Source organism: Ptiloglossa arizonensis, chromosome 10, assembly GCF_051014685.1.
Source record: "Ptiloglossa arizonensis isolate GNS036 chromosome 10, iyPtiAriz1_principal, whole genome shotgun sequence".
Classification (NCBI taxonomy): domain Eukaryota; kingdom Metazoa; phylum Arthropoda; class Insecta; order Hymenoptera; family Colletidae; genus Ptiloglossa; species Ptiloglossa arizonensis.
In genome coordinates this window covers 1,069,401-1,094,712 of record NC_135057.1, presented here as the reverse complement: position 1 = coordinate 1,094,712, position 25,312 = coordinate 1,069,401, and the positions used below count along the sequence as shown (strand labels likewise).

Here is a 25,312-nt window from a genome sequence, read left to right as displayed (position 1 = left end):
TTTTGTAATGTCAATAGATCCACTAGAAGCAATGCCCATGGACGTAGATGAGGAAGAAGAACGCCGAAGTCGCGCTCGTCGCACCAGTGGCACTGTCCGTGTGAAGTCCCGCATGACTCGGCAGCGTTCGTACGACGACGAAATGAAGAACATGGTTGCAATGGCTGGAGTTGCCGGTCATCACGAGCATCAGGAACCTTGCCTGAGACTTCCGACTATGTTGCCCAGGCGAGCATCAGCTTACGACGTTTACGCTGCGCCATGTGTTGGAGGACTCAACGCTATGGCCATCGCGGCTGCCCAGCAGAGAGCATCGATCTCAGCCCAAGGTAGAATAATTTCTTTGTTATATTTATGGAGGTAACGCATTCGCTGGCCTAGAATCCAAATCGGTCATGGTCAACCCCTTTGTTTTCGCGATCTAGTAGATCTAACCAGTGATACATCGAAACTAACGTGTTGTACGGTTTATGACGGATCCGAGAACTTTATTTTATTACTCGTTTTGAATTGTTGTAAGAATAAAGGAAGGAAAATAAAATAATAACAGAAATTGAACATTTGAGAACGTACAACGGAATATTTTTGTTAACGTTTAGTTGTTGAAACGATCCATTACGACTGATCGCACACGTAAATTTTCGATAATAGTAAATATTATCGTTTGAAATTTTCTCACTTTACTTTTCTGAATGTTTTTTACAATTCAAATTATTGTAAGAATAATTTTTTAATTACTCTTTAAGTTATACGAATCATTTTAATCTGTACGATATAAAATATTGTATTATTACGAGTAGGATGTTCAACAATGGATGTACGAAATTCTAAGGGGCAATTCTACATGCCAAAATAAAACGAATATAAAAAATGTTGGAATTGCTTTTAAGGCTTATTCCGTGTCCGATTGTACGTGTATTGTTAATTGTTGAACGTCTAAAAAGTGTCAGAGGCGAAGAACTATTACGTATATATTTCATTCTAATCCTCAGCCTGTCTCACTTCAGACATTCGGTCACGTTCGGCCATCCTAATCGTTCTTTTTTTTCCAAACATACCTCACTTTCTCCGAACCACATGTATTCCCTTTCATCCCCATGCATTCTCACGCTCGGTCGTCGCGCAAGACCCCCCGTAAAGGATACTCGTGCCTTCCAGGAAAGCTAGCGGACCGATCGGCGCCAAATGTTTGGCTTAACTCAAGTCCGACCGCACGCGCCATCTTGTTTAGGCCTGCGCTCGAAGCAGGCCCAAGCGGACGCGGAAAATCCGATACTACACTAGTACTATTTAACATGTAATTTTAAAATTGTGCACCAATATGATAAATAATATTTTAAATTTAATATAGAAATGACGTAGAGAACATAAAAATTATTTTTGAATCAATGTTATTGTTTGTGCCTCGACGCTTGGATTGATCGAGACACTGAGTTGTAGTTACTGTTTTATTAACTAAAGTAAATTGATATTCATGAATAAGGTAATGGATATGAGAAAGTGAAGATTTAGATGTACTAATAGAACGGTGATCGGCTGAGTCGGGAGTTCGTCCGTGTTCTCCTCAGTCGACCTTGCCCCTTTGCGTCTAATCTGAAGACTGCATTTTGTAACTGATCGCAGTTTCGAGATAAAGTTGTCGTCCTTGTTTTTCGTGAGTTCCTGGTGTACTTGTAAATCCCAGCGGCGATAAGCTGATGTTCTGGCTAAAGTCCTGGCTGATCATTTGCACTGCACTTGACCGCTACGTCCCATCGCTCGGCTTGCGAGGGCCTGGCCAGGGATCCTGGCAGTCGTTCCCTTTGGTCATAAATTTACCTTGTATTCTGAAAAGATGCTGAACTTTTTGAGATTGAAAAGTCTCTCGTAATACAGCTTTCAAACGGAGTGGGCGTCAGATGAGTCAATTTTGAAAGCAGCTGCAATTTTTTGCAACCTTAAATGTTTGCAACTTCTGCTTTCATCGCTCACAGAAAAAAATACGCAAGACTCCCAATAGTTATCCTTTCTGTTTGTCTCTTCATTCTGTTCTCTATTACGATGTTGTCCTCTCGTAATGTCTATGAATCCTCTTATCACAAGGACTCCAATTATCCTTCGATGGCGAAAGATAAAATTATGGTTGTATAGCAAAAGTATTTCTTTCTTTCTTGTCGATATACACGTATGAGAACAAAAAAATATTTAAGGAACCATTCTAGCGATATATGATGTATTTTAGTGGAACGAGAACTTTTCGATTCTCCCATTTGAAGCTCTCTTGTTTGGAGCCTTCTTCGGGAATTTACATATCAATATGGTTAGGTCTGGGTTAGGTCTGGGCTAGGTCTGGGCTAGGTCTGGGCTAGGTCTCCCTCGGTTAGGGAGTTTATGTTTTATTTACCAGTTGTAACGAAAATTATTTACTGAGTGTATTATCAAGAATTGCTATACACCTACATTCTTTCATTTAGACTTAATTTACATTCTTTTAACACTTTGTTTGATGAATAGATATTAGCAAAGATAATAATACGAATTTTGTTGTGTCGCGAATATGAAAAATGTATTATTTTAATCTGTACAGGGTCGACCAGGTTTACGATCAGGGTTAGCAATTTGTTGGATAATTAGAAATAATAATTCGCTCTTAGTCACGTAGACGCATGTTCTCTTCGAGCAATTACGATGAAAGATTGTACAATTGGAGTGACGATAATAGCATCTTCGATGGTTTCTGCATCGCATTGAGCCTGCGAGCATGTGTTTTGGAGACCCCCTGAGCAGCCCCTAAAAATTGTTTAAAACCATTTTGGCCAGCGACACCACTCAGGGAACGAGTAAATTGTAATACGCGAAAACCTAACGCGTCCGCAATCTCGTCAAGAATTTTCAAGTGTAGGGAATACTCGTCAGAAGCTGCGAGATGGAGATTTTCATACCGAAAAGACGAAACAATTTGTACAAACAACTGTTTCGGTTAAGACTTCAAAAATTCATATTTGAACACTTTTGTACAAATCCGGCCATCGTGCGAATGCAATGGTAAAGTACAAAATTGCGATACTTGAGTTGTAAAATGCCCGAACGAAGGGTAATTGTTAATATTGGATTCGTCATTAGTACATTGATATAATATTTCATCGTGTATTTGGAATTGTGATATGGATAGAAGGAAATTGTGCAATATTCGCAATATAGTGAACTAATTAATACTATTTTAATTAATGATCGTGCATTTAAGTAAGTGATAAATTGTAGTTTTCCATTACGATTACGTAGTCAATAATTTTGGTCATTATTTGCATTGGATGTATCTTTTCAACAACTGTTCACAAAGCGTGCGACGGAACACGATTACACGACATAGACGAGTTCTCGACAAATTGAACAATACGTATGTCTTTACGCGTTTCAAATGGAAACACTTTTAATTTTAAATGTTTCCAAATCGATAACACTTAATTGGGAGAAATAAAATGTAACAATAATTGAGTAACTGTCTGTTTTACAATTGTTTTCCGCGGCGCATCGATTATTTGTGTACAGGTTGAAACAGTTTCAATGCACCAATTACTAAAATATCGATATTGTCGGATCACGTGCCTGTATTTCTACCGTAAGTCGATTTCCACACCGTTTGATTCGAATCTTTGTATTTCGTAAAATTGTCACCTTTTATACATCAAAGTTCTCATTTCACTTAATTTCAAATTATTCCCCCGAGCTATATTGCCTGTTCCTGGCAAATACATGAGTGTGTTGTGCTTTGACTGTACTAGTTAGCCACGGAATAGTTTCAAAAGGACGTCCACCGGATAATCTCCTCCATGCTTTTACGGCCTTTACGGCTGAACGAAAGTCCTGCGGTCATGTAATCGAGTTTAGCTTCCTTCAGGAACTACAGTTTCCAGTTATCCACATTTATGTCCACACGACAATCCGAGCCTAACTTCATTTAATTTTGACCGTATCTCTAGCTCAAACTTTAATCTCTAGTGGCCGAAATACTTTGTAACGAGATCAACGTCGTTCTAATTAATTTGTACCTGTAACTCTTGTTATGCGAAACTCTACAATTGAAAGCAAATTTAACGTTGATATCCATCGGAGAAGCGCTAGAACCGTAATTGCATTTCAATAATTCGCTCTAGGCTGGAAATAACGTAGAGCCGCGATTATCACGACTTTGGTTATTACCACTTCAAACAATGCAATTTCGATTATTTCAATCTCGATTGTTGCAACTTCTGGAGCCTCGTTCGTCGCATTCACCCCCTAGATATGGATAATAGCAGATAAAAAGAAATACGTGTTAAATATTTTTCTACGAACTATATTATGTGTAAGTTTCATTAAAATCGGTGATTTACACTCAAGTGATGTTCCTGGTTAGTAGCAAGTGAAGTTGAACGAAAAAGTAACTGGTAGTAGTGTCTATAGTTAGTGACTCTTCAGTGGATTGGACATCTCGATCTTTGTACGAACATTGATTATTTTTAGAGGTTCATATTAATAGGTTAGACCTACATCGCAAAGAAAGCAGGAAGAACCATTTCGCGAAGATTTAAATAGCGAGGCTGACGAAAAGTATTTTTTGTTATTTTAACACACTCTAAGTTTAACATAGCGAAATAGCTACGTACTAAAAAAGTTTTTGTTAAGGCGTGGAGTTGTTCGAATGAAAATTTTAAAGAATATTTTCATCGGTTATTCAAGCATTTTGCTTGATTCACCGCTTTGTCAAAGACAGTACCAAGACACATGCTTGAATGAGCAACAACGATATATTTTTTTCTATATACTTAAAATTATTGGATACAGCACTGACTGGGTAGTACAAGGAAAAATTGAGAAAAATAATACATATATGATCATTTTGGAAAGTTTTTTAATTACGAAAGGTAAGAAAATACGTAGGTAATATGAAATTAGATGTGCTTTACGAATACGCTTGAATTGTAGTACCTAATACTTTCCGTACTTAGAAGGAATTTGACTGCTGCAAAAACAAATTAAGAATAAAGAATAGAAAAGTGATATTGTCAATTTGAACAGCGATTATTAACAAGACCGTGTCTTTTTTTTTTTATCTATGGACAGAAATACCCTTTATACAGAGTAAATGATATCATTTAAATTTCTGCCTTATTTTTTTCAGGACAAAGTTGCACTGTCTCAAGGACTACATGTAACCACGGAAAGAATTTCTTCTTAAGGTTACTTTTTTTACGAGATGTCAAGTCATCAAGATTTTTTAAACGACATCGATAAAATCGTTAAAAAATGCCCGATTCTTCTTCTGTTGTTCTTATTACGCGATTACACATTAGAAAATAATATATTATTAAATTTCTTTCTTGATGCATACGAGATTAATATAGCGCAACTTAGTGGACGTTAAACAAATATATTATATGAAATGTAATTACATTCACCTCCAATGTTGGAAATCATTACAGCCAACATGTTTAAGAAGAATAGTATTGAGCAAACTTATGACTTGATTTTACAACTTTCATTCTTTATAAACGTTTAATATGATATTTCAATTAACTTTTTTGATCATTTTCGAAAAAAGCGTTAAAACAATATAAGTTAAGTTCAAACGAAAGAATACGTGTATATAGAAACTCGTAATATGTAAAACCAAGAAAACTTTTTACGTATTTATGTTTTATTTACCAGTTGTAACGAAAATTATTTACTGAGCGTATTATCAAGAATTGCTATACACCTACATTCTTTCATTTAGACTTAATTTACATTCTTTTAACACCTTGTCTGATGAGAATTATAAGAGTTGTTCGAAACATTACAATAAAATTTAAAAATGAAGAAACATCACCCACCGTAGAAAGTCAGCCATTGTCTAAATACCATTGTAATAACATTCGCAAGAATGAACTTTTGTTTAAACATCTGGCACTCGTGATGGCTATATAAATTAAATTTTCGGTTTAGATCTTCAGAGCAACTACTTTATTCGCGGCTTATAACTGTAACTGTATTTCTTGATGATTTGAGTTCGTAACATTGCTCGGTGATTTTATCGTAATTTTCGGCTTAAAAGTAAACTTATTTGTTGTCGACACAAATTCCAAGTTACTTCCGGTATGAGTGGGTTTGATTCCCATGCTGCCGATGTGTAACATGTAGATTGGTTGACTTAAAAATGTTTTCGATTTGGAAAGTCAAACTGCAGTCAGTGCATATAATTGAATATTGATCATGCGTTCGGTTAAAGTAAAGTGATCGCCCTCAACTGACGGACGTCCTCGGGTACAAGATCTTTTGATTATCACTAGCGGAAATTTCGCATGCTCTATAGTTTTTTTTTGGGCATTGTAAATTTATAAAACACCTGCATTTGGAAAACATGCGGACGAAGCGAACAAATTGTTGTGTAATTAATAGGCTAATCGGTAGGGCAATGAAAACCAAGCTATAAAGAAAAAGTTATTCTATTCTATTTCTACAACATGAAAAACTATATCCATTGATTCGAGGATTTTATTGTCGTAAAGTAACATTTATGCTAATTTATCCAAGGTATCGAGTTCACTGTACGACGATTGAGTACTCTCCAAGGAAAATCAAGATCGCGCGTAATCTTTCCATTTTTTAGGGTACTAATTTCCGCAAATCCTCCTTTTCTTTTGTCTATAATTGAATACACCGAAAGAAGATATGTATTCACGGGAATGAAACGTTCCTTCTCTAGGTAGTAGGAAACCAGAGGAAAGACCAACCAGTCGGAGACCATCGTTTCGTGCAACGAAGCCAGTGATGCCGTATGATGTCGGAGCCGATGATGAAAGCATGATGAATTTGGAGCCGATGTCTGTGCCGGTGATTCCACCAACAGTAGTGGCACAACCGCCAATTTTGATTCCTGACGAAGAACGGCGCAGCAGACGAAGAGGCTCTCAGTTGTAAGTACCGTATTATTTACGTAGCAACGCTCCTCAACAAAAAATACTTGGTTAATATAAATGTAAAAATAAATTAAATTTTGAAGCGATTTTGGCTTTTGGACAACTTCAGTGTCGCGTTTACCTCCGTTCGCTGTTTTCGATTTCTAAACAAAAGATTATCTTACCGTAATCTTCTTTCAATGTTTACAAAACAATCTTTCTAATATTCTCAGCTACGTTTGGAAAAAGAAAATATGGTTTTTTTATAATATTATAAAATTACGGTAAACTAACAATTGTTAATTTTAATATTAAATAAATACAACTCTAAATCGTACATTTATGTATTGTACATAATTAAACGCAAATATAAAGGAATCACTGACTACACGGGGAAATAATAAGCGTCATTTAATTTCTTAAAAATATTAACTTATTAAATAATCTCTAACAAATCTGAGATAAATCGTTGGTGCGACCATAAATATATATTGTAAAAAAGAGATTTTACTACCACGAACTTAACGAATTTCAGCATTTGAAACGTTAGAAACAATAGATTTAAAATTAATAGAAATTAATTTCAAAACAATAGACGATATTCGACAAACAGTGATACAGTGTATAATACTATAGATAATAAGAAAATGGTTGCAAAGTGGTCATATTTGTCCAAAGAATGTAATTTAAAATTATAATTTTATCTCCACGAGAATTACGATAAATGTTTGGTAGACACAATATACTAGTGTATTATATACTTAATGACTTTTTAAAACCAGATAACACAATTGATGCAGACGCGAATTGATAGCGAATGAACTCAGTTCACAAATCCTTGTGAACTGTATTAGTAAACAAAAGCGCCCCAATGGAATTTTACGTCAACGGCTTCATATTGGATAACGGTTCCTACAAAAACTGAATTAATTGGTTTTCGAAATTAAATTATGCATTCGATCCTTCACTATTATTTTTCTTAAACATTTGCATAATTTTATTTATGAAAATTCATTCAGAACCGAATAAATCATTAAAAGAGTATTCAAAGATCGTTGGTTCAAAGCGAGCAGAAATTCTTTGAGAATGAAATTGAACAATTTAGACAGAGTGCACATCCCTGGCTGGAATTAAATGTTTAAATTTGAGTTTACATTCCTACTACGACTGCATTCAAAATCAGCCGTCCATTTTTGAACTATTTAATATCTTTTAATAAGGCTTTTTTCGAATATCTTAAGGAACTAGGTACAAGAAATGTCATTTGAATACTAGACAAGAAGTTTTGCTTTTATACGGAATCAATGAACAAAGCTTTAAATCTTTGTGGTCGAGTTTTAATGGAGACGTATATGTTGGTCTGTGCGAGGAGTTAACGAGTAACCAAGATTTTAAATTCTGTTTTTCAATCTCTATTTAATCTCGATACGTTCTAAATCTCCACAAAATAAACATACATATATATCCAAATTAAATCAAGTTGATAATTGTGAAGTTCGTATGCTGTAACTCTTTTCATAGTTCACACGAGATTATACATTAGTTTTTGTAAAAGGTAATATCTGATTAAATGAATTAAAAATAACCCAGAGTCGAACATAACGAACATAACATTGGCATCAATGATTGCATTTACATATTGTGTCTGTTTCAGTTTGAACTTATAATTAGTGAACGGTAAATTGATTTTATGTAAAATGTATCACCAAATACAAATGAATGACTTCATCGAAATTACAATAGCTTCGTTAACTGTGCTTTTCAAAGCAGTCAAGGTCCCTCCCTGTCAATACTTTAAAAAATAACAATCTAATATTATTCTGCATAGAAAATTATGTTATTCTCTTTGGAAAAATATTAAAAGTTTTGATTATACTACAAAAGGATATACTACAAAGGTAATCTGCTGAATAAAATTATTTTCGTGTTTTAGTTTTCCTACGTTTTCCTGCGTTTTTCTTATAATTTGAAAATACATTTGTTTTTGTCTCTAACAGCTAAGTGGTGTTTTCTACTTTTGGTGTCATATGTGTTAATTCAATTAAAAAAATTCCTGTTATTCCACTCTCCATGGAAACAGGTATCACACGATATTACGTTACAAATTATTCTATATATTGTTACTGCAGTCTTCCTTTTCGTTTGTACACGACAAAACAGAAACTTCTAAGTCGAGAAGACGACGTGTTCAAACTGACTTCCTTTTCTGTGTCCCAAGAGGTTTTTCTTCTACAAACGAAATATTTTCTCTTTAAGAAAACAAGATAAAAGACCCATTTCGAGGCATATCATATCAGGGACAACAATTTTATTTCGAACTGAGTAACACGCTGCTACCGCGTTTCGAATTTACCCTATACTTTATCTGTAATATTAAAATAAATATCCTTAGAAATTCGAATCGTCTAATTCGAAATGAAAAATAACCAAATATTTTGGAACTGTGTGCTTTGTTTTTGGGTTACTTATACTCGACGTGGTTCTTCAGCATGAAACCCGTAATTTCATATCTTGTTCTGTAACTATTTCATTGTTTATGTTTTATATTTTATGTTCAACTTTGAAATATGTGAGATTCATACTATCTAACACCGATGGGGAAAATCAAATATCTTAGGAACAATACTTTTGCGATGAAATATATATTATAGAATGATGTATGCAATAATATTCAATATTACAAATACATTTCATAATTTTATTACTAGTAAAAGAGTTATTGTACTTTTTCGAATTAATTATCACTAGATGCATATTGAAAATGACCAAAATCCAATTGTCTTGAAAACGTTCAAGAATAAATACTTTATACCGACTAAACGACTCTACAATTATGCTAACACAACAAACAATAGCCTTTGGTATTTCATTTGTGTAATTATGTCAGAGGAAACGATAATTGTGGCTAAGGTTGCAAAGCTGTACTCGAGGGGTTTAAACGCTCGGTAATAGTCCTTTAAGTATTTGAAATGTCCACAGTCTGCAGCGTGTTAAGGAAACAGTAATTAAGCAACAATTACGAATAATTCATGTTTTTTTACAAAATTATTTCATTTCGCGCTCGAGAATGAGTTTTAACGTTTGTTACTTAGATTGAACATACATTAAATTGACAATTGTTTCTGGGGAACAAAAGTCAGAAGTAACACGTAAAGAAACATTAAAGTGTTGAAAAGAAGTAAGTATAATTCTTTAGAATCGCGTCGTGAGCGCTAAATTGCTGGCATTTCCGTTGGCTGGCTCTTTCAATACGTTCCGCTCTTTTCTTCCCTCGTAAGGATGTGCTTGCTCGCGGAACCAGCAAAAAGTGAAGTAGATTGCAAACACGACGTACCCGCCACTAGAGAAATAATTAATGCCACACCTATGCACGCATGCCCTCGCGAGCACGTCTTTCTTGTGCCTGTAGCCTCGTTTTCTCTCTATGTATGGTTATCGCTGTTCTATAGATCCGTCTAAATTTCTGCTTATTTTTATCGATGTTTCCATCGGTCTTATTAATCTCGAGTGGAAATTATATTTCGATTTTAACCACATCGGCGAAATTAATATCCGAAGCTGTTTCATTCGTATCGAGAATGAATTCAGTTCCCGATTTTCAGAAAATGAATACAACTTCGATCAACAATGCCCATCATTACCGATTCTTTGGTATAAGGTTGTCGATTATGTTCTGATTTTGGTTTGTAAGTTTGTATTAACATAACCTTGATTACAATATAGATTTGTAATTGAAATAAATGTTACGTGTTACGATATAGTTTGAATGTAACGATATACAGTACAATAATTAATTTTTTACAATTAACGAAATATATGAATTGTTTGCCTTGTTAAAATATGATAACAATGTTCATTTTTTATTTTTTCATTTTCTTATTAGCAATATTTATATTTCCTTCTAAGAAGCTAAACTAGATGTATATATATGAATTGTATGAATAAGATGACTAGTGAAAATTACATTTAGTTCACCTTGACTGTGAATACCATCAAAAACTTATATTTAATGAAATGTCCCTTGAAAAAGTGTTTGTGATTGTTATATGTTGTAAACAAAGACATTCTAAAAAAATGTCAGAAAAAATTAAACAGTTTTACAAATGGAGCACAAGTATAATTAAAACTGTAATTGTAATCGATAAGAGAACATTGGCACATTGGTACTGTAAGATCCTTCGGTTACCAAAAGTTCACATTACATAGTTTTAGGAGTATTTTATAGAGTTAGAAGTATTTTCAAATTCTGAGAATCTGTTTCGTTTGTCGAATGTACAAATATCTTCAAATCTGAAAAGCATATTGAAGCATATATTGTATACTCTACGCTCAATATTGCTGAAAAATGTAATCCAGTGAAGGACCATTAAAGAGATTTCAGTGAAAATCAGTGGAACCTGAGTGGAATTGATCAATTCCAACTGGTGGAAGGAACAAAATCATTGACCGATGACTCTTTAAAGAGAAATAACTTTAGAGAGCCAGGTATCAGACTGCCAAACTCGAAAGTATTTCTAGAAACGATTAAAACTTTCACTGCAAGTACTTCCTGGTGCTCCCTCTTCTCGATCTTCATGATCGAAGGAGTTTGCATTGTTGTAAAATTCGGCATATGGATCAACAAATTATTAAACATGATTCTAGAAATCATACATTTTTTTGTACAACTATTTTGTGTTAATAGATAGTATTTTAGTATTGTATTATAGAACCTCGATGGATGAAAATTCAATACTCGTATGCGAATCTAGTTGCATTGTGTTAACTAGTAAAAGGCGTGGTAGCTTAGTAACAAGTGGAAGTTTTATGGTCGAGACAAAAGTAAGTCATTCATAACAGATCGTTGATTAGGAGAAGATCAAGCATGAAGCTAGTTAGTGAGAACACATTATGATAAGCGTGGTTTTTTTCTATCGAATTAAGTACTTTTCTATTGAATTAAGATTTTATAAATTTATTCAAATATAGTCTTATTTTGTACTTGTAATAAAATACTTACATTTTTTTCAAAACTTATATATTTAATGTCGCATCAACTTCAAAATATTAGCGATCGTTGTGGTAAGTTACATTTTTTTCATTGAATATATGTCCTATACAAGATTAACAAATAAACAGTTACATATAATTATCTATTTACAATCTACATTTTCAAATTAATTATTATTATATGTTAATTTTTTTAAATTTATATTTGATTGAGTAGTTTTGCCTTTCTTGAGTAGGCAATAGTTTCATCTTTTAACAGTTTCGATACGTTTGTTTTAATAATGATATAAATTATTGGAGCCAAATTGTATTTCAATTCGTTACAAAGAATGATTGGAAATGGAATCAAGTATAAATTTCTACAGAATTTGTTTCCTTTTTGATTCTTACCAATTTGGCCTTTGTATAATATTACTCCAAATGCTGTTTCGAAATATGTATAACTAATGAATATTTATGTTTATAAATATGTAAGTTATTAATCGTCATATTATCGTTATAAATTTTCTTCAACATGGACTAAAATTAACGTTTCATATTTAATAACTTCACTTTTTATAATTGTGGGATAGTATTTGGTTATGTTAAGACGTGGTATTAAAATATGTTTCTCTCTATATACTAAAAGTGAACTTATTTATTAATAGATAAATTATATAAACGAAGAATTCCCATACAAAACTAAACTAATTCTCTTAGTGCCCTCGGCACGTTACCGTGTTCGTTGCCCGCGTCTTTACAACTCTCTTCTCCGCATGCGACTTTGCAACTGCTCTTTTTCCGCCTGTTACATGTCACGGTACAATTTGACACGCCTCTCTGCGTGTTCTTTAGGCCCTCGGAAAACCCGACGACAGGCTAGCACCTAAGTGTTTATCCGAACGCCAGTCCGTTCGCACGTAGGACAAAAGGCACCTTACTCTAGGCCTGCTTTCGAAGCAGGCTCGAATGGGAACGGAAAATTCTGATATCTCATAATCTTTTAGCTATGGAAACTGTCTTATCAAGCTAAGAATGAAAATTGAACGACAAGACTGTAATTGAGGTGTGAAAATAGTAAAGTTTCTCTAATTTTCAAAGCAAATTCGTTATACATACAAGAGTGCATTATAATTTGAAAGCTAGATTTTGACAAAGTGCTCCCTACACTTCTAGTTTATATGCTATGCTTTAGAATTTTTTATTTGGTATTGTTCAGACGGTGCACAATAATAAATTTTAATTTTATTTACCCGGCGATTTGAACAGCAATTTCAATTGAAATTTTGTAAGTGTGACTTCTTATTATTGGATCAGTTACCTCGATACTTTTATGTACCTTGATATTTGCACAAATATTCAGTCTCGTTTGGCTGCAACTATCGATGTTCTACCGTATAGTTCAAGGGTTCTACAATTTATTGTTAATACGGTTGTATATTCTACTTTTAATTAGATCACTTTCTAATAGTTTTTATGTATATTTAATTTTCGCATATTTTTTAATTCGGATTTGCAAGCAATTATCATTTCCTTCTTCAATTTCCAACACATGGAACAACAACGGAGTCTTAGCTTCGTGTATGCTCTTTGTAACAATGCTCAAGTACCATCGTTTGTTGTTCATCGATTGTTGGAAGCTTCCAGGTCAAGGAGAAATCTTGCAAAAATCCGTGATTTACTGACTTCAGCGTTTTTCGAGTACGAATCTTCTTAAATCGTTCGATGTACTCGATCAGGGCAAGAACATTCTACATTAGGCAATCGTTTCATGTACTTAAGTCAAGAATTAGATTAATAAGGGTTATTAAAGAAAGTACAATGATCGCCTAAATAAAGTGGACTGTTTTTAGTACGGTAATGTAAATGCATTTTTGAAGAGAAACGTGAAATCTACTAGTGTAATTGTAATTACGACCTATCATTGTATTGAAATGCAACTCAAATGAATGAAACCTGCTGTTCCGTTTCAATATACGAGAACAATGTTAATTTTAGTTCGCCAAAAATTATCAGACGTGATTAATTTACGACATAATGTTGTAAAAATTCGCCCTATTTATAAATTTGAAAGGATTATTAAAATTAAGTGGGATGCATTCCTTTTAGAATGAAGAAATTAATTTTTACTGCAGTTGATTCAAGCAGTCTCTTTATTCTAAATTTGTTCATTACAGAACTCTTTCAACCTCAATTTTTGTGTCATCTTCAGTGGAAAACAGAAGAATATCTAACAATAATCGATAACGAAACAAAATATAAAATTGTATAGAAAATAATTTATTCGCTCTTCGATCAATCAATATTTGACATATTGATATAAAAATTTGTTGATACAAAGAGCAATGAGATTTGTAATTTCATCCTTTCTTTCTTGAAGAGATCCTCCAATATAAGCCGAAACGTTGAAAAAAAATTTTGCTGAGTATTAGAGATCTCTGTATTAAAATATGTATATCTATAAATCAAATGTTTTGTATCCGTCAAAATAGATACCTACTCGAGTATATAACATACCTGTAAAATAAATGTTGAAGTAACAAAATTCTTTTATCAATCATCTGCGTTTGGTGATTTTTTGGACAAATACAATTTATACAAGGAGTGTAATATCTGATTTTATTTTATACGTCTACCCTGTCTCATCGAAAAACTTAATCATTGATATTGTGCTTTCAGACCAGATATAAAAGCTATAAAGGCGTTGACAGCCGCATCTCCAAGAGCAAAGGTAACTCCAGTCGTAAACAGGGTCGCAGCCGAAGATCGTGAACTGGCTCGTCAAGGAAGCCTCGTAGATGGGGAGAGCATCAAAATTGTGATTCACCATGCAGATAATGATATTATGAGTGAGTATCCTTTATTAAAATCGCTAAGAATTCTACAAATTCTTTCATTAAAATCTTCCAATTATTCGACGAAACGGAAATTATTTTTATCCAAGTTCCATTGTCTTCCATACTTTAGGTATTTTATTTGATAATAATAATTTTGTTCAACAATGTCTAAGAACTTTGAGGAATATTTAAAATATTCACTTGTTGTTACACAGATGATTAGCATAACTCGAGTTACTGATATATTATTCTACAAATCTTATTGAGGATTGTTATTTAAAACAATGGTATTATGCAAATGGGACCAACAATCTTATATTCGAATTTTCTTACACTTTGTAGTATTGCAATAAGAGATACAATGAGAAACAATTTTTATTAAATTTTCGATTATTCTAAAAAATAGTTAAATTCAGTCATATTGTAAAGAAGATAGGTATGTTGGAAGTGTATTTAGTTTATGTAAAGGATAGAAAATTCAACATTTCTCATTTAATTATTTGAATATCATTTTTACAAACTTTTACGATTTCTATGTGTATCATTTCACGTCAAATCAATCAGTTTTTATAGCCGAAATCAGGGATTTCGATGAAATTGATATATTTTTTAGTTCGTGTGAAATTATGAGAGATCATTGTCGTTATTTTACAAGTTTCTAATTTGTTTAAATATATAGAAGTTCGAAGTTTGCGATATTTGTCTATTTTCGTGAAATCAGACTGCACAAATAAATTTTTATTTACAAAACTCCACTGTATCGAATTCTTCTTTTTCATTTTCGTTTTTGCAAACATCAAGTCGAAATGCATTAGTAAAGTATTTCGAAAAGAATTCCCTGACTGTTCAGAGCTTACGCTACAAACTAAGTGAATTCTAGAGTGGAAATTTCATAATTAATATCTCAGTGGACTGTTAAAGGTCATGGCGTGGCCCATTTCAGGTAACTGACCCGCGATCTCGATTGCCTACGGTCAGTTTTCACGTTACATTGTTTCAACGAGGTCGAGATTGAAATTGAAATCGGCGGGTCTCGTAGCTTATATTAGTTCAAGCAAAGGGTAAATATCTAGAATTGCCTGCTTCGTATAATAAAACAATTTAATGCAAATACATCCTGTTGCGTGCAAGCCCAGGTAGCTTGTAGCGGTTCCATTAGCCATAAAATATTTGGTTGCCAGCTCGACTCGTGAAACTTGAGTCGACTGGATGATCATAAACTCAACACCACTTGGGTGATGAGGCACGGATCCCGACAATTCAAAGAAAAAAAAATCTTATGGACACTTTATCGATGATATCGGTGTTTTCTTTAATTTTTCCACGATAAAATTAATAAATCACAGCTCATCGAAAATATCGGAACACAACCAATAGAATTTAAGGAATTTATGTACCAACTTTTAGCCAATTGTATAATTGGGTATAATCGACGTTTTTTTTTGATCATCCGCGTCGGCGAATTAGACGGTTACGCTACGATATGCAGTACGAACATCTCTTAAAATAAATAGTAATAACAGGAATCAGGTAACTAATTTTTCGCTCGACTCTACGCCAGTAAGTTGTCGTGAGATAACGTAGTTTAAGGATTGCTGACGTATAAGAACACGTTCTAGAGTGTTGGGCTGTCTTACAAACGGCTATCTAAAATCAACATATTTTGTCTTCCTTTCACTATCCTTTCACCCATTTAAAATTTTCAGTAAAGAAGTAATAAACCGAGTGATTGTCGGAATTGTATTGGATTTGTGCACCAAAATTTTTAGTATATCAGTATTTTGGAAATCTTTATATAATGTTTATATAGCTTTATTTGGCTTTATATCTGTTTCCTGTAAATCTCTGTCTGCATTTTCTAATATGGTGAAACACATGTGCAGCTATCTCTGTAATCAAGAGAATTATTCTCAGGTATAGGAAAGCTTTTTGTTCTTACGAACGGTGTTTATATCTGCGATGGTTGGTATGTAACATTACATCGTGAATAAAGAATGGAACAGACTGAAGAAACTGCATCACCTGAACGAAGATCATCTCGATAGTTATCGGTGAAGAGTATTAACATAATTGTTATGAAATAAACAATTGGAGAAATATCGCATACATAATATACCGAAAAGAAGTTTGGTAAATAGATAAATTACGTCAAGTAATATCGCGAAAGACACCAATGAAGTAATGACGCAGTTAAAAGATAATTTTCGCTTAGAATCGGATAGAAACGAGAAAATCTATTCTTACTTGTTCTTCCGAAATCGTAGAGTATTTGGAAAATATGTAAATATTTTATTATTACGATCGTACTTGTCGAGTTCGTAAGCCAATTACCTGAGATGTGAATTATAAAATAGCCACTTTAGAAATTACTTACTCTGTGGAGGAAGTTTCAAAGAATCAGGGAATGTTTTTGTTAAGATCTTTAACCAATGTATTATTCGTTTTAGAGATACAAATTGCTGTATTTTTTAAACAAATTCGAAACCAGCAAAATGATTACATGTATCCCTCGTAATTTTACATAGTCCACAATGTATTACTATTTCACAAAAATCTTTGACCTCGACTACAAAAAATGATCAATTTGACATGGTTGATTTGTGCACCAAAGATTGACACTTTCTATTTTCAAACGTATTGTATTATATTTGAATAAAATACAGGGTGTGCCATTTTGGTCGACACAATAAAAAATATCGTAGGCATTATTAGTGTTTTAATGTCTGGGCGTTTTCAAGGTTATTTCGAGTTCAACCTGTTTTTTTTTTGTCATAGACAAAATATTTATTTTTTCAGAATCATATTTTACGTAAACATATGTATAACTTTTGTCCAAACATCTACAAAATTGTTACAGTATTATATTAAATTTTTACATTTAATTTTTTGGTACAGGAACGTGTACATAACATAAATGCTTAAAATGGGGACATTTAACTTTCAAACACTTATTAATGCATTTAATAAATGATTAATGTATAAATAAAATAAAGTTTCTCTTCTGATACTTCGGGAGACAGTTGTGATTCGCTTTTTCATATTTTCTGGAGTAGGTGAATCGTGATATACCCTTTTTTAAAGATAACTCTATAAGATATAAATAAACAATAATTTGGCAATGTTAATTCAGGTGACTTCGCTGGTCAGGAAATTGAAACAGAAAATTTTCATTAATTTGTGTTTGTGTATTTGATCTCACAAAATGTCACTCGACATTAAAAATAATTTTCATGAAGATTACCTTGACTTTTTTAAACAGTATAACGTATTTTTTTCTACTTTGTAGTGTTGTAGTTGATGTTAAGATAGGTTTAACAAGCTACTATACTATGACTATAAAATGACCTCGAATGTATAAATTGGGGCTCGATCAAAGAAAACGCTAAACATGGAAAATTATTTTATTTGGACAAAATTACACGCTCAATGTAGAGACCTCCTTACCAAAGGGTCACAAATAGCGTACAAAAATCAACTTAAGTGTTCGAATTGCAGAAAGTTGTTTAATATTTTGTGATTACTTTCGTATAAAATAACTTTCCACGATAACGTTTTTCTTGATTGAATTTATAAATTTAAAGTCGTTTATTTTAAGGTCATAGTATAGCAGGCTATAACACTGTAAAGTCAAAAATACATCGTGCTGTTCAAAAGAATCAAGGGGACATTGACTTTTGAACGAAAACAGAAAATTGTTTCGTAACTAACCTTTGTTCGAAACACTTTCTTCTTTGCTCATCGAAAATACCTGAAAAACTGTGGCGACACACCCTGTATATATTTCATTCGTATGCACTTTTGAGATACGTTATTTTATCACATAATGTTCTGAAGTGGACCACATTTCAACTTGAAGAAAACATAAAAATTACAATAACATTGGCCGTCTAGACATTATATCGTAGCTTGATGGAATAAATATTAAATTCAAAAATATTGGAACAGTCAAATACTGTTTGATTCTGTTGAAGCCCTGTCAATATATTAAGACATGGGTGAGCAATATTGTACAATATATCAAGAATATACTATATATACTATATATATGTATATATATACAAGAATTACCTCATGTGTTCATGAGGTGAGTAAATCACTTATTCACATAAATATTTTTTTCTTTTGTTCTAATAATATCAAACGACGACTTGTTGACATAATTGTACGTGATATACACAATAAATATTATTGGTTCGATAATATCGTGTTTCTAATGTTGAGAAACTTTCGTTTATGCAAACGACTCAATATTACTGAGACAATATTTCCAATTTTTCTCCTTGCACCAATATATGTATATGTATATATATTAATAGATTTGTTTCATTAAATACTTTTTCTTTTCTTTTTTAATATCTGAAAACGGCTCTTAATAACAAATATATTAATAGTATCTCACAAGAAACAAAGATATTCTGTCGCACTGGTAATTAAATTCTTTTAATTGGGTTATTTTATTTCGTCGACAAATATTAAAGTATTAATAATGTAAAGATTCCAGTACTTCGAAGAGTAAACTCTGTAATGACGTCCTCGTCCGTTAATACGCTGTGAAAAGCGGAGAATAACTTGTTAAGCTTGTTTCATGTAACGGGAATCGGGTTTGCCAGGTTTGAAAAAGCTATTCACGGAAACCGTTTAATTGCGACGAATCCCGGATTACACTCTTTTTCAGCTTACATAGTTTGAAGAATTTACGAAGCAAATGTAGGAAAGAAATTCAAACTGTAAAAGTATAGAAGCTCGTAGAAACGTGAAATATCAATAGTTGTGATATCTCGCAACGAAGAATTACAGATGATATATACAATGCTTTGTCACAATACGATGTAAAATATTCTTTTACATAAGATATTTTTCTTCACGCTATATTAGGGAAAAACTTCCAACATAACTTTAATAGCAATATTTTTCATTTCCATTAGAGCGCAATTTAGGATCGTATCCTCGACTTCCCAAGTAAATATAGTAGTAAGCGGTACGGTGTTAGCAAATGCTTTTTATTTATTACAAATGCTCTCTATAATATTTATTACTTCCTTTTGTTTCGATTTCATTGTACTTCGTTTTGTGATTATTGAATACTTGTGTGTATTAAAGACGCGTTAATATTATTATCCAGCAAAATGATCTGTTATCGCTAACACGATGAATTTTATAAGTTTCGAGAGGAACAGACACCATTTTCTGACTCGCAAAAATTCTTCCAGGGTTGTGTTTCTCGATAGAACAAAAATCTATACGTGATGGGATTTATCCGTAAAGGTAAACTTGAGAGTGAAAAAAGTGGCTCTCAGAAAGTAAACCTGATCTTTCGACGCAATTTCAGGCGGATCTAGCGGGATATGAAATTTGATCAGTTCACAAGGTAGATACCTAAAAAGATTATCATAAAAATGACACGAGAAGCTTTTCTGGTATATCGTCTGAAAGACTCCGATTTTAATTTAAAAATAAAGATAGCAACGTGTTTATTCCAGTTACCTTAAGACAGTTCAATAGCTGTTAATTCTGTAACGGTAACCTGTTGTTTTGTTGGATAAGTATATGAGAAACAGAGAAACGTTACGCGTTTAAAGAACGGAGAATAGTTAAGAGTATAATAATTTCTAATCAATTTTTACGTCAATGGATTACCGATATTCTACACTGTGGAATAGATGGCTCCTTCTTCCGATAGTTTTTTTTATATATATTGCAGTTTTGTGAAAAATCGAGGACTAGCAAAGAGACTAGGAGACGCCATTTCCCTTTCTGCAAGAATGAGCATCGATCAGGAGTGGAATTGAGGGTATAAACGAAATCGTCTTCACGCTACATCGAGCGAAAGTCACGCGTCTGCATTGTAAAAAAGAAAACCGGCTCAATCTTTTTCCACCCTTCAAACATTCCCCTTTTGTTATCATCCAGCGGCACTGATATTAAAGGGAAAACTTCTTCATAGCCTCAAAAGTCGTTTACTTCGCTCTGGCAATAATAGTCCTTTAGAAATGACCAATTCCTTTATATCACCTATATATTTTACAAATGTGGCAGGTGAAAACTTGGTTTTATGGATATTAGATGCGTGTGCTGTATGAGCAGGATGGGGCGGAATTCATAATGTAACTGGAAATAGGACAATTCTCCGTGTCAAAATAAATCAAGATTGTATAATAAATTTCGTCTATACAAGGTTTTGTTTTCGATAAAATCGATTTTGAACATTCGGAGGATAGACGTGCGATCGAATACAACTTGACTAAGCGTTTGACAATTGTTCATTATTTCTACTAATATCTGTGCTTATAAACAGTGTGACTATGACGTTAATCAATTCGTAGTCAGTTGCACATGCACCTCATGAATATACAAATTTGATTTTCACGGAAACAAAGCCTCGTTTAAACAAATTTCATTTCACGTTTTCGATTTACTTTTGTGCAGAGAATCGTCCCTTTTTCATTGTACTGCAAATTCTACCCTTTCTTGAATATTTTGCATGTTTATAATAATAACGCGAATATTGGCTTTTCACTGTAAATGGGCTGTTTATAATTTGTAACGTAATTTTGATACACGCTTCTGCTTTACTTTTCTTTAGTTTGAAATTGAAATTAAATTCAAATTGAAAATGAAACTAGTTGAAATTTATAAAATGTACGGAACGATGTGTCTAATTTGACAGCCTTGAAGTATTCATAAAGTGTTTCTTCTACAAGAAAATTATTCAAAGAATAATTTTGCACGATGTAATGGTGAATATATGGAACGTTGTGGTTACTTTCAATTTTCTCAATGATACATTTAATAATTCATTTCGAAGCTCAGGATAGGTCTGAATGCTGAGTAAAAATGTGTTACAAGTTACAGATCTAAAATTAACTATTATTAAAGTATTCGTTAAACAAAGTTTTAATTCAAGTGCTACATTAGCAATGTTAAATTTGTTAATGTGCGTTGATTAATAATCAGTCATAATAATATTTTACTCATTTTTTATTCTTAACCATTTATTCCTTAATGGTCTCTTTAGTACTCTGCAAGTGTCATTGGAAAGTTTTTTTTTTTCTCACTTTCTTCATTTCACAGATATTTTAGGTAGTAATTATTATCGATCCACTCTGTATAACTTATTTTTCATGGTACTATTTTTTTCCAAGAGTGGAAGTGACATCCTCTTTACTTTTATAAGCAAAATGGTATTTAAATTTTTGCATTGTCAACGTACGCTTTTTCCATTAAGGAAGATTTAGTCGAAGTAACTTTTTAAATTTCACACACTTAATGAAATATGTCAAAACTGTATAATAAAAATAATGAAAAAGAGGATTTGTTTTGCCTGTACATTAATAACTGACTGTAACAATAATGTCAGTACAGAATTAATGATAAATATTTGTACATTAGTTTTAATATTGAACATAGTAATTTCTAGTTTGCAACATGTTTTCCACATGTTTATTCCTATCCTGAAGTTCTGCTAACGAAGGATGGAATATTCCTTGAATGTTTTTTATAGTATTATCTAAACTATACAAAAGAATAATAATTATTTCAAGCGAATGTTACTTGTTTTTAATAGACTCAAAATGTATAGAAAATACTTTAGTTATAGCATATATAGCACTCCACACATATTACATAAAAGGTTTTAATCAACCCTAAGATGACATGAAAGAATTTTGTTCTATTTAACAATTTTTGAAGAGACAGTTTATAACAAAAATTCAGCAACATCAAAGATGTTTAACGATGTTGTATCAGCGAGGCAGTGTGAGTAACAGTGAATAGAACATTTTATAAATCACTTTTTGTTGGAATTACATGCCTTCGCTGATTTTAAACAACTTTTTTGCGAAAGGTTTGTTTATTGGAATAACAAATTAAGTTACATAGATGATTTATTCTATACACAGTAACAATACATGCGAGTAAAATAACATTCCAAGTCATACAATAATCTTCAAAGATGCCAATGTATTATTTGAAAAGAATGTGAACAAAATGAAAAACAAATATTTACAATTTTCTTAATTTTTTGTTCCAGCACCATGGGTTAATGCGAAAAGGAGAATAAAACTCAGAAGAGATCTAGCTTTAGACAAAGGACACAGAAGTGAGTACATAATTATTTAATAGAAGTTAATTGTATCATTTTACAAGTAAAAATATTTCACAAAATATGAGTCGAATCAGGGAAGAATAACACTTTCGAGTAAAGTAATTGCATTTAATGGAACGATCGTTGCAGTATCAAAGCTTATGTATTAATCCTTTTTGACTAAAGTTTAAGAAACTTACTTAATGAAAAGTACTGCTCTAATTAAAAGTTTTAATATGTGTTCTGGAAATATTGTGTTACGTTTTATAGGTATTTCTCATCCAAGTATTAAATATCCTTTTAAGATTTTCAAGTGCTAAGATAATTTGCATACAAAGTGCTGGACAAAAAACTATAAAACACTATTGAGCAAATTGCAATTTTATTAATGATTAACGATTGCCATTAAGTTTTATCAAGTCGGTGATTAATTGTTTTGATTATTGAATAATTAATAATTAAAATTAATTAATAACACAAACAGTGAAAACGAATTTAATTATCAGATCTGATTATCTCGTTAATTATTAATCACGAAACGACTACACTTTTGATGATGACTAAATCAATCAGTTAATGAAGAAGTTAGTAAAAGCTGAGATAAGCTTTTATTGAATGATTACTGAGGTATGGTTACAGATTACAATGTTATTTATGATTACTGATTAATCGCATTCACGATTGTTCTCATTAATAAATTACAGAAATAATTATAAGGCTATTTTAGAGTAATAAGTTTAAAGTTAACTGGTGAATAAAAGTCATCGAATGAACTAAAAGGTCTCAGTAAATACATATTCGAAAACAAGTTGCTTTAAAGATATACAATGCTCTTCTTTACAAAATTATAAATTGTTTATAATTTGTGAAAACGTAAGATTCGTTCTCATTTGCTTATTAAACTGTGCTTTAATTTTCACCAATAAATTTTCTCAATAAGATTGCAGTTAACATTTCCTCAATTAATGAAGAAATTGTAATCGACAAAAATTTGGAAAAATTGACTATTAAAAACAAAGTTTTTCTTTTAATGTGCTATTATACGTCTGTATGTATTTGAATACGATTGCATTTATTTATGCGAATAGTTCAATAGATTTTAACGAAGCTTTATAAGTTTTATATTTTATGACGTGAGTAGTGAAAATATTTTTGTAATGTCACAGTTTGATAATTCGTCAGAATTTCACGCAGTCAAAGAACCAGATAAACGAACTAAACCAAGATTGATAAAGAGTGAAAGCAATGAAAACAACTGCGTACCGGTAGTAGGCATGCGAGTGACGTTTAATTACTCGTTGCGCATTCAGATAGGTTTGCTCACTTTTCATTTCTCTAGGGTTGTGGAGTGGTTTGGTTATCACGCCGTGCCAGTGAAACGCGACAGATATATACGGGTAGTCGTAATATGGAAAACCAAGTCTAGTCGGTAGTAGTGCAATGAGGGTAATAATACGCATCAAAATTAAAATTACCGTACATACAAGTGTTCATATAAAGCCTTGACAAATGCATAAACCAATGAGTTGTGTAGATGATTTGATTGAAAATATTGCGCAAGTCTATTAAATTGTTGGCTATATTTACAATGACTATTCATTTTAATAAAAATTATGGCACACGCTGATGCAATTCAATGATGCTCTATTCTACGTCAAAGTGATCAATAGAAACTTGAGTATGTGCAAACCTTCATAATTGTGCAATCTCAATTGGTTGAGGAGTATTAAAATTAATGTCGAACGAAGTTTTACTCTTGTCTAGTGTTGAAAATGTAGAAAAAAAAAAGATCAAAGAGAAATCGTAATGATCGGTCGAAACTACTGCAACGATACAACTTTTAAGAGATTTCATATAAAAGTAGTTTAAAAAAATAATACAGTTGGTAAAACGGGAAAGTAGTAAAACTTTTAAAGACTGTACCACAGATATAAATTATTACAACTATGATGTTAATGTGAAATTAATATACATAACATAAATTTTAACACTGTGTTCGTGTATAGTAGGCATTGCTTCTCAAGTTGTTAAGCTGTCTCGAGTTGTTGCAAAATTAGTTATGAAATAAACCACATAATAATTTTGATTTACTTAGTCATAATATTTGTTTATTTCAATTATTCATCGTTAAAATGGTGTAACTAAGAATATGAAATATACATAGAGTGTATTCCACTTAATGGATTTCATACCAATTGACGTCAGAGAGCGAGTGCACCTCTTGGATGATCGATGTCGATTCCATAATTATTCAAACGAAGCCAGCAACCGTTAATTGATGGTAACTATTTGAGAAATGTGTACGCGTGCTCGTTTTAAAATCAATCGTGTCAAATGGGTCAACATTTCGAATGTTTTGAAATTCCCCAAAACCGAAACGCAAATTTGGACGTTGAACGGCTGCAATGATAGGCTATCAATTCCGTGCGAGACAAATACACAAATGGCAAACAAATGGTTTTAGGATTCTTATATACGTATTACTAAAGTTGTGTTATTTTAGAAATGCAGCACAGGTTTGAAAATTG

At 32.4% G+C, this 25,312-nt stretch overlaps 1 protein-coding gene across 3 annotated transcripts in view; it reads left to right on the top strand.

Moving 5' to 3' along the window:
* Positions 1 to 25,312, top strand: part of Fife (regulating synaptic membrane exocytosis protein fife) — a 217,170-nt gene that overhangs the window by 123,368 nt on the left and 68,490 nt on the right. For all 3 annotated transcript variants that reach the window (XM_076322347.1, XM_076322346.1, XM_076322348.1), the window contains exons 8-11: positions 18 to 329; positions 6,704 to 6,914; positions 14,544 to 14,713; positions 22,731 to 22,799. In XM_076322347.1, coding sequence (XP_076178462.1) covers positions 18 to 329; positions 6,704 to 6,914; positions 14,544 to 14,713; positions 22,731 to 22,799 — 762 coding nt within the window. The remainder of the gene's footprint in view (positions 1 to 17; positions 330 to 6,703; positions 6,915 to 14,543; positions 14,714 to 22,730; positions 22,800 to 25,312) is intronic.